The sequence below is a fragment of the Pomacea canaliculata genome, linkage group LG7, assembly GCF_003073045.1.
Source record: "Pomacea canaliculata isolate SZHN2017 linkage group LG7, ASM307304v1, whole genome shotgun sequence".
NCBI lineage: Eukaryota > Metazoa > Mollusca > Gastropoda > Architaenioglossa > Ampullariidae > Pomacea > Pomacea canaliculata.
The window spans coordinates 1,179,850-1,191,353 of record NC_037596.1 but is presented as its reverse complement, the minus strand read 5'-3'; the positions used below and the strand labels follow the sequence as shown (position 1 = coordinate 1,191,353).

Here is an 11,504-nt window from a genome sequence, read left to right as displayed (position 1 = left end):
GCTATTAAAGGCCGTCTTCCTTAGTCCTTTTCTAAAATAGTGTTCTGACAGTAAACCCGCAGACAATTTCAAGACTTTAATAACTTTTGTGAAAGAATTTTTTAATAGGCCTTTTCCTGTGAGCAAGATTTTACTGAGCAGCAATAAATCCAATGAAGAGAATGGCGTGGCGGTCCACACCTTCACGTCTACATGCCGGTATTTTGTCTCATGGCCTTAACCTCGTTTTAATACAGTATTAAATATGATGTTGTGACTGATCGCACAACCACACCCACACCGCTAAGAGTGATGTTTATATGCCACAGGCGGTTTTCTCTCTCTAAATGTGTTTGCGATTCTTTCGTGCTGAAAACAATGGAATTATTTTCTATAATTTTGTTGATTAGTATCAACAGCTAGCAATTCATTTAAAATTATTGAATGAAAAGGAAAACATCATTTGTGTGAATAACAGACTGTTAGACAAGAGCAGGAAAATCGGTCCTCCCTACTGGACTTATTTTTTAAATCTTGTTTCTCTCATAGTCCTTCACAAGAAGGCAATGCATTAAAAGTAATGTTATTTATAAGTGTGAGAGGAGAAACGTATGGATAGGTGAATGGATGAGTGAGAAGAAGGCTTTTTTAATGCTCTCCCTGTAAAAGGGAAAACGGCTGAAATGGTCTTAACTAAAAAAAAAATATTTAAATTGAGTTTGAGTGTGGATGGATAGATGGATCCTGATGACTCCACAAGCTGGTGTAAAACAGCATCCAGGGTTCGTACATGAAATATAATCTTTGTAATCCTCTCCATTGTTGTGAGCTCATTTAGTGTATAGTGCTAAAGCAATAACAAAGTAAGCATTTTCTGTGAAACACAAAAGAGAAAACAGCCAAATAACAGTTGAGATAAGACTAATGCGTCCAGAGAGGAAACCATCCATTATTAAGTCTCAGTGTTACTGAAGTTTGTGAGATCCGGCTCACAGATGACCAACAAAATTTAAACTTTAAATCGCGTAATCAGTCTTCCATCACTCATATGGGTGTGTCCCTTACTTTCGACTGCACAAGAGGGATGAGTGTGAACATTAATTATCAAACATTAGAGTAGATAAAAGTCTCTCATTATAACCACCCTTAACATCGTAATCATCATCTTCCTTATTATCGTCATAATGGTTAGAAATTTTGAAAGGTAAAAGATCCAAACATGTTGATAGCAAATGTGAAGATAAGTTGGTTCTTCTGATTGCAACCTAGTGAGAGTGTGAACATTAATTATCAAACATTAGAGTAGATAAAAGTCTCTCATTATAACCACCCTTAACATCGTAATCATCATCTTCCTTATTATCGTCATAATGGTTAGAAATTTTGAAAGGTAAAAGATCCAAACATGTTGATAGCAAATGTGAAGATAAGTTGGTTCTTCTGATTGCAACCTAGTGAGATGTAAGTGCTCTCTGAAAATGTCAAACTCGTGACTCTTTCAACAACAGTAGACGGGCCTGAGACACAGAAGTGGAATCAACCTCAAAGTCAAGAATTGTGTCCCCGTTAGCACTTCTTTGATTCCGGGCTGATCACGGTCCTTCGGTGTGTAATACTTTTACCCCATACAACCACTCCATCAAATACTTCAACTTTCGGGCAACCCTTTCCCCTCTAACGTTCTCATTCATTCGCCCATACATGCTATCTACACTTCTTATGTTGACATTATATGTAACAGATTTATAAACGGACAGTGGCGGTTTGTTTTGTTTTGATATTTTTTTTTCGTTAAGTACAGAAGACTTGCCTTTTAACATTTTTAATGCCTAAATTAACAGACGTAGGTTGGAAAGACTAGAACGACTACAATGGGAAGTTTTATTCTGTGATGTACATCGCTGGTTCAAGCAACTCGGTGCAATACGAGCAATAAAAGTGAATAACAAGTGAGATCTCTGTACAGAGAATCCCTCCATGTAATTTTCACAAAAAGCTGCGATAGTTGGTGCAGGGCTTCTGCTAAGGCTAAATTCTTTGGGGTCCCAGGGACCCCTTCTTCAGATTTTAAAGGGGTCCCTGTTCTTCGCCCAAATTGGAAGGGGACCCCATTGACGAAAATTGAAGGGGTCCTCCGAACTTTTAATGCGTACTGTACGCAATACCCTGGTTGGTGGCTGGTAAAATCACTTCTTCTTCTTCTTCTTCATTGATGTTAAATGTTTTCAAGCTTTATCTTTGTCTCTCAGTCTCTTCCGATCTCAGGGCGACTTTGTTATTGCATGTATGTAGACGTGCGTGAGCATTAGCGCGCGCATGTGTTTATGCACTGCTACGTGCTTAAAAGTTTCTATAATGATGTGTTCACTGACAATATTCTGGGCAAACCATCTCATCTCTCAATTAAACCTTTCCGCAGGATATCCTGAGTACAAACACCAACAACACAATCAAGCTGCAGTTTTCACGTGTTTAAAAGACCTCGTACAAAACAAGCACGTAAACAATTCACATATTGTCTCGTTGTTTTAATTGTTAAACAGTTTTATTGAAATATCATCCTAAACCAAAGGTAAGGAATTCAGAACACATATAAAAAGATAAACAGTTATTAATTAAATCTCTATTCGTGAACTTTGAACCTGAAAATAAAAGCACCATCGTGAATGCAGTTACAAGGCTAAACACAGACAGGTATATGTAGGAAAAATGTGGACATAAATATACTGTGTGTGTGCTCGCGTACATGGGTTTCTTATGTTATTTCACTTTATGTTTCACAAAGAATGTTTACATTGATAATGAAGCACACACACAACACATACGCATATTAACACACACAAAAACTTATAAAAAACCCAAATATACAACACTTGAGTGCGCGCAAACAAAAAGTGGCTTGATAAGGCACCTTTAGAGTCACTTAGTGTCCCTACAGGGCGTGATAGCTTAATATTCTTTACTTCTGTTCCTTGAAGACTTCATGCTGCTGTTGTTTGTTAATGTACCATTGTACAAAAACATATTTTGTTGCATTCAAAAACACACACACACACACACACACACACACACACACACACAACCACACGTGGACGGATAAGCATACAGTCATTACGCATAATAGCATTCTTACATTATACTACATACATGCACACCCCGTTAAAATATTTTCATTGTATAATCTTCTATTTGTTTCTATCGCAAAACGGTATTGAGAAATGTAGCATTTACTAGTACACAGAGGACAAATAGAAAGAGAGAGAGAAAGAGAGAGAAAGAGAGAGAGAGAGAGGTTGAGGTTTCATGAACAATATATTCCTCATGATCACCAACCGGCTCCGAAAAATGTCAAATGACCAGCACACACAGGGCCGTGCTTAGGGGCAGGCAGACGAGGCATCTGCCTAGGGCCCCGCACATTTGATTAAATAACAACCGTGGCGATCGTGGTGTCAAGGGCCCCGCACATACCTTATGCCTCGGGCCCCGCGGGGGGTAAGAACGGGCCTGAGCACACACTCCATACACCATACCTCTGAGAAAAGAATACAGTCGTATGTATGAAGGCAATAACACCTTCGAGACAAACAAAGCGTTTTAGAAGGTCTTCTGATTGCCAAGATATCTTTCTTGCATGACTATGTTTGTCTTATTCTCACAAAATGTTGTAGGAATCTTTCTCTCGTATATGACTCAATTATGACAATGTTTAGCTGTTAAACGTTACCAAGTAGAAAGCTCATTATTTTCTGCGTACGAAAGTGATTGCAGCTCCTCTATAGGAGTTATTTAATAAGGGTTATTATCTATAAGGGTTATTTTAACTAGGGATAATCATACAAACAAGATCATTTTGCAACAAATTTTGCGCCATGTTGCTTTGTCTTTCAGTAAAGCTGTACTTGTGTAGGGCTCAGTCACCGCACGACTCTCACTGCACTACAGAGACAAACGCACATCCTCAGGCGGACAGAGAGAGAGAGACATACATATGAAAATAATAAAACAGAGCTGACCAATCACAGCCAGGCACGTCACATGCCAGCCAATCGCTGCTCGCGGACCTTCACATCCTGGTCGCTGTGTGTAAAGTTGCGGCGCTGCTGTCGACGTCCAGTGTCTTGTCAGTCACAGACACACCATCATTGTAAGTCTTCATCACCAGAGTCAACGAGCATCATGAGGTACAGGGTGGTCACTACTTACCTCATGTACACGCTGCTGGTGCCGAGCCTGGGTAAGTAGTCATCATACTTCTGTAATAACTAGTCAAGGATATGAAACTCTCTACTGGTGTTTAGTGAAAAGCCCCACTGGCAAGATTAGTAAGCGTTTTATGACAATATATGTCAATTAGGTTACCAGATTGCTCATGAGAAAATGCGAAAGGTCTATGACAATTATCATTGAATTTACCTGTCACAGGTGTCGCTCATACTTCCGATTGAGTACATTCTTTGCATCACTGATTTGTGGCTCTTGAATTTGTTTGCTGGCACCTAGACTGATTATTTCTCTGACCTCTAACCTTAAGTGTCAGCTAGACAACTACCTTCTTCCTCTAGTGATTGTCTTCTTACTCTTCCTGTCATCAAAACAACATATGGCCACAAGATTTTTAGTTACAGGTATTGTGCAGCGAAACAATGGCACTTTCTCCGTTTCCATATCCGGCACCTACCCACTATTGAATCCTTTAAACGTGCACGGAAAACACACCTTTTCAGTAATCATTACTCCTAACAACCTTTCCCATAATGCTATAATGCTAGTCCTTTTACACACCCTTCCTTCTGCGATATGATGTTACGCTCTGCTCTTGTTCTTTCTAGTTGATACCTCTGTGTTTTCTATACCTATTTTATTTATCATTAGTACTGTTGTTTTTTATAGTTCTTATGTTATTGGTTTTCCTGTCCTTGCAAGCTGTCCATGTTTTGTTCTTGTTCTTAGGCGTTACGAGCATGCTCCTTAACTGTCTGAATATGCGCTTTACAAAAGTTAAATTATTATTATTATTATTATTATTATTATTATTATTATTATTATTATTATTATTATTATTATTATTATTATTATTATTATTATTATTAAATTTCCAGAAGGCTTATCTAAAATACTGTTGATAAGGTCCTTTTGATTGTTTAAATATTTTTTTTTTGCTTTGAACGCATTGACAATTTATTATAGACCCTTGTTGTGGATGATATTAATGTCCCTATCAAAATCACCACATGACACTGGGTGTGGAAGAAGAGCACAACTAGAGTATCAAATGGAATGCAAGTTTAGAAGCAGGAATATAAAATGTAACTCATGCATAGTGATAACTTACTATTAAGTTGTATGGGGACAATTTGACAGTAACAAAATATTGCGACTCATTACATCTCTCGTTGACAGATATATCGTGTTAAAGTCATTGCGCTAAGGTGACCAGACGTTTCGGGTGCGAAAGCGGGACACGTGCCGATGATGGTGTCGTCACCGTCAAAGAACGCCGAAAAAAGTGACTTTTCAAGACAACCGGGACATTTGTTGGACTTGCCAGAAAGCCAGAAAACGGGACATTGGGCGTCCCGCCCGATTAGCAGGCGGGACACGAGGTCAAAAGCGGGACGTCTGGTCACCTTACATTGCGCTTTACTTCACATTCTTCTTCCTTCCTTCTTTTACAGTCAAAATTCTTTTAAAGTGGTATTTGTTTATAATTATTTCGTTCGTTCACAGACGCTCACATGCGCTCACAACACACACAGTCGCACAGACATTTGAGACTTGTTATATCTGTCCAGGAAACGTTTCAACCTGAAACAAAGTGTCTAAAGCACGTGGTACTTTGCTTTAGTTTCCCGTTGACATTCTACAAGATTTCTAATTAGAGAAAGTTTGTGTCCTTAGTCCACGTCATGAATTATGTTTACACAAACTATTGACTCAGCTTGACCTCATAATTGAAGAACTTAAAATTTGTTAACAAAAGTGAAACTTTTATTTGAAAGTAATAAGTAAATGTAGCTAATAATCGAGTTCCTCGCACACTTTTTAAAAAGTAAATTTTGGTTGTTGTGAACACTTCGTCCTACAAATGGTACTTAACTACTTATACAATTAAACTGACAACTCCAAAGGGCCTACTTCAATAACAGATTAAAGTTACATACACAGATTGTTTTCTGAAATATTGGTTATTGTAGATTTATTTTATCGAGGGCCTTCTTCCCCGCGTGCTTAAAAAGCAAACAAAATCATAGCGTCATGGAAGTCTACGAGTTTTGCTAGACTATATGCCTAACATTACTAGTGTAACCTTGATAGCATAAACAAGTGATTGTGGCTATTATGTGTGCATCATAGTTTTACTAGGGTTGTATCTCTACGTTATTATTTAATACGATAATACTTCTACTGCTGGACACAATACAATATAAAATACTCTTGATCGTTTTTAAAGGATTAATTTGAGAAAAAAAAATTATCTCACTTGGAAAGGTAACAGTCATGGATTGTTATATGGTAATCTTACATGAGACATAACTTCACAAATTATGGGTAGTCTATATTTCTCGATGACAATTACAGACCACAGCGAGGTAGAGTTGTCACTGAACGAACCAAGTGTGAGAAGGTGCCGAATGGATATGGTAATGACCTCTGTAACCTATTGGCCATCTTTTGGGTGGGGAGGGTCAGTCAGTCAGTCGTCCCTTGACCGGCACCTGTCGTTGGGAGGAGCACATCGATAGACGAGGCAGCTGACAGGGCCGCCACTTGCCTATGGTGGACGATAGTCAGCAGGTCCTGTATAGGACGACCAGTCCAGTCTTTGACCTTCGTAAGTCAGTTCTTCCTCTGGCCACCGCGGCGTCAGCATCGGCTACCCTGTCTTGGGGAAAGTCTTCGACAGGGTGTCGTGTCGGGTCACATGACCAAAGAAGACCTGCTTTCGTCGCTTGTCTGTTACAGTTTAGCTTCCTGATGTCCTATGAGTGTGGCAATCTTGTTTCGTACAAAGTAATTGTATCTATATTCTTTGCATGAGTTACAGAGTAATCAGCCACCGAAGCAAATTAATGCTAGAAATAACACAAACAGCATCAGTACTACCACAGAGGAGCTGCTAGCAGAATAACGAGTTTACCTTTGCACCACAGTAGGTGAACGTGAAGAACGCTCCTCATCACCGGTGATTTTTTGTCTCCACTACCATTATACTTCCATTTCCATTGGTTGAAAGACGATATGCAGTCTAAGTTCTGCAGACGACATAATCTGTTAGCAGGCACTAATAAACAACTGCAAGGTCGCATCAACAAACTGACAAACAGCTCAAATGTATATAAAACGGAATTACGCAGAATAGTAGTGATGGCTATGGTAGTTTGGATTATGCATAGCAGTTAAGTTTGAATATCAAGTACAAGCTGTAACAATCTGTGGTAGTTCTGATCCTTCTCTACGTATGTGACACGTGAATTCTTCTAAGAATCTAAGCATTGGAGAGCAAGTGTATTAGAGGCTGCTCCCTAACTCATACCGAGAACAAAGAACCATCTACTTTCTACGAAGGACGATTGTCACTCTTGTAGGACACCAGGAACTTACAATTTCAACAGTCTGCCAGTTTCAGCTCGTCTTCTTTTGTCATGTGACCCGGCAAGACACCTGGTAAAATATCGTTTAAACCATTGGAAAAAGCACCTTGCAAATCCTAGACGCGTCGGTGGCCACAGAAATAGATGGCTTACAAACGTCAAGACTGAGCTTGTTTTCCTGTAAATCACCTGCTGACTATACTGCAATATAGACAATAAGGTGTAACCATGTCAGCTGCCGACTCTATCCAATGTTGCTCCCACCTGCTGACAGTGCTGGCCAATGGCGACTGTCCTGACTGACTGACCGACAAACAACTTCACACGTCTGACGATCTGTCTTTTCAGACGTAAAGATCTGTTGTATCCTTATCAGCAAAATACATTATGATGTACATAGTTAAAAATTAATATAACATGTTACCATTGCTTTTGTGGCCACTTGATCTCTTTATTGTCAGAAGTCTTTACCTGCACGACCTGTAAGCAATTTGAACTTTCTCTCCCACAGAAAAGAATTAAAATTAAATAGTTGTTTGGTTTTGCTTGGTGCCGATAGTTTCTATTCTGTGAGGTTTTTTTCCATCCTTACTTCGCTGCAGATAATCAAATTAAGGTTATGTTGTTTTTTTCTCGAATATTGAGATTTCTCTTTTTTTTCGACTTTATTTTTTCATAATGTGGAATTCGTTTTTTATCCCCGACTTCATTTCTCTTCTTACTAAGCATTGAGTAGAAATTTGCTTATAGTTCCACAGCCTGCTTCTTAGTGCGGCTAGCTTCAAATAGGTAATGACCGGTTTTACAGTAATAAATACTAATTCTAACCTAATAATAAGTTTCTGATTTATCAGAGACAACAACAATGTTCACGACGATGCTCGTGGTCATAAAAATACTTTAGTGCAAACGTTTATCAAGTAGACATGTTTTTCACGCCTTTGATAATAATAAAAAATTTGAACATACACAAGGCGAGGACGATGTTACTTGCCCGGCTAAAGAAAAGAGAAAGAGATATGTAATCATATGATAATAATGGAACAGGACGCGTTTTAACACCGTTTTCTTCTTCATTTACGACAAAGATATAACTAATTTATTAATATAACATATTCATATTTTCTATTTTAGCTCAAGAGTTCAGAGCTCGTGTGGTCGGTGGCACAGCGGAGGCGGGACGTCTGGAAATCTTTTACAATGGAACTTGGAACACAGTGTGTGATGACGGTTTTGGACAGAAAGAAGCTTTGGTAGCCTGCAGGATGCTAGGATTCAACAGGTTTGTGTAGTCTAACGAAAAAAACAAAATTAAATAACAGTGATTTTTCTTTCTTTTACAAGTTTGATCCACTGGCTCATCATTAAACATGAAACAAAAAAAGATTAGCTTGATAATGTACAGTGTGTTAAGTTTAAAAATATTTAAGGTTCACTATTGCCTGTAATGAGACCAGTCTTTTTTTATAGTGCCATTTCGTACCTCGTTGATAAGTAAAGCAAAATACTTACACAGTCCCTTTCACCACGAGTGGATAAACTATATATATATATATATTTTTTTTAATTCTGCACATAATCACGACAATAGCGATACTTTGCACAGTCAGAATCAGTTTTTGTACCTCAAAAATGTGTTATTAAAACATTGTGTCCTATCGCACATTTCCAAGACATACATACTTTCTGCCATTTGTGTTTGTTTAAATTCTCACGAAACGCTTGATGTTACTGATTTTCTGGGCATCCAACTTTACAAGATCACGCTTTGGGACACTGTAAATGGCTTTTAGTCGGGGTTCCACTGCATTCTTATGACAGACAGACACAGTGTTATACACATAAAATTTTTTATGGCTTACTCAAAAATCGGGTGTAGTTCAACAATGATGAAAAAAACAAGAACTTTTAATTCGCTTCATTACTTAGATTGTTCCTTGCAAAGATTAATCTCGGCGATTTGACAGAGGAAGGAATAGAATGTGTTACACAGAATGGCTTTGTAATATTTCTTTAATTTGTCGTGAAGAGCAGTAAGATGGTTAGTAAAATGCATCACACAAACCTATTAGAGGTTTTGTATTTACTTACCAAGCAACATTGAGGTTAATGTCCGGGTATGTTTAACTGCATGTCTTTAAGTCCTGCACTTGCTTTCTGAAGGAGTAGTATGCACTTATTTTTTAACACTGCATATTTTAATGTAATAAATATTATTTTACTTTGTTGCCTACATATCTACATATCGCACAGTTAGTGTCGCTAAAGTTAAAGATGAAGATGTACAAAAATTGAGGTTCTCAAGACTTGCAAATGAGAGAGACATCGACGTAAACTATTAAAAAAAGTAAAAGGCTTAAGCAAAAAAGTTTTTAAAATATCCGCAACTAATAAGATAACAAAGATGTGTATTGAGTGACCAGTGGAAACAGATCCAGACAATCTGATGATATAAAGGGTGCTACAGGTGTGGTCCTAAAACCACATCCAACCTACCAAGCCTGAGGGCAAGTACGGAGAGTTTGTAGAGAAGTAGACGAAAGGAAGCGCAGACCGTGATAGAACAGAGAAGGAAAACTATAAGGTAATGTTTAGCAAGAGGAGAAAAGTTAAAAGCAGCAGCAACAACAACAGCAACAGCAGCGGTCACATGATATAAACTGAGGGATGCTCTGTGGCAAGTGTTCCAGGTGTGTATGCAAGCGAGCTTGTATACATGTTTTTACAAACTTTAGTAAAGAGTTTGTATATTTTTAATGTTCATCTCTTGTACTCTTGGTTTCTGATGTCGGACAGCACAACAGCAGTAGCCGTGGGTAGAGTCAAGTACGGACAGGCTCTGGTCTCATTCTGTTCAGTAACCTGCAGTGTGTAGGAAACGAAACCAGCTGGCGCGTGGTAACATCGGGTCTACACACGGCTGTACACACTGGTGGGATGTCGGCGTCATGTGCAACACTAGTAAGCAGACCAGAACTATTTACAGCTACTTCAACACTTAATTTATCTTGTTAAAAATTGCAGTACGGTCATACTAAAAATAGTAGGAATATGTAGCCTTCTGTTAATCATTCAACATAGCACTTTTTAACATCGAGTTCCTTTTGGTTTACGACTAAGATGTAATTAACTTATTATTGAAAAATATCTGTATTTTTAATTTTAGGTCAAGAGTTAAGAGCTCGTGTGGTCGGTGGCACAGCGGAAGCGGGACGTCTGGAAATCTTTTTACGATGGAACTTGGAACAACAGTGTTGTCATAAAGTTTTTGGACAGGAAGCAAGCTTTGGGTTCGGCTGTGGGAGCTGCTGCATGAAGATGTTAGGTGATAAAACAGGTAGGTGTAGTCTGACCCAATCATTAAACACATTGAACTCACAATAATTTTCGATTCTTTTACGCGTTTAATCCAATGGCTTAAGCATGAAACAAAAACCGCGTAGCCTGATATTCTAGAGTGAGTTTAGTTCATAATTATTAAAGGTCCACTATTGCCTCTGAAAGGAAAAGTTTTTTTAAACCACTGACAGTTTTTGCCTCGTTCATTATTAGATGCTTGCTGGGAGACCACACCTGTCTACTGACCCGAGAGTGATAAAGTTTGTTATATTGTTGTGTTAGTTTTGGTTATGCAAAGTTTCGTGACAATGGAGACACTCTGCAATGTAAGTAAAAATCAGAATAAACGTTTCTTGCCATAAAAATGTTTCTTCAAGATATTGTGTGCCATTTGAAGTTTAGAAGAGAAAATACTGCCGTCTGCGGAGATGTTGTGTGTGGTGGGATTGAAATTCTATGAAACACTTGATGTTTACTGATTTTCTGGTTTTCTTTGAGATCATTGTGTGGACCTCGAGGTTGGGTTGACATATCAATCTTTATGGATGGGATATGCTGTTTCGGACCACTTTAATGTCTTTTACTGTGGCT

General features: G+C 38.4%; 1 protein-coding gene across 1 annotated transcript; it reads left to right on the top strand.

Annotated features, from left to right (window-relative positions):
* Positions 1-4,095: 4,095 nt before the first annotated feature.
* On the top strand, positions 4,096-10,483 carry LOC112569500 (galectin-3-binding protein A-like). Its single transcript, XM_025247309.1, has 3 exons — positions 4,096-4,216; positions 8,709-8,856; positions 10,371-10,483. Exons 1-3 carry the CDS (start codon positions 4,159-4,161, stop codon positions 10,447-10,449), a joined length of 285 nt encoding a protein of 94 aa, XP_025103094.1. The 5' UTR covers positions 4,096-4,158; the 3' UTR covers positions 10,450-10,483.
* The last annotated feature ends 1,021 nt before the right edge of the window (positions 10,484-11,504 follow it).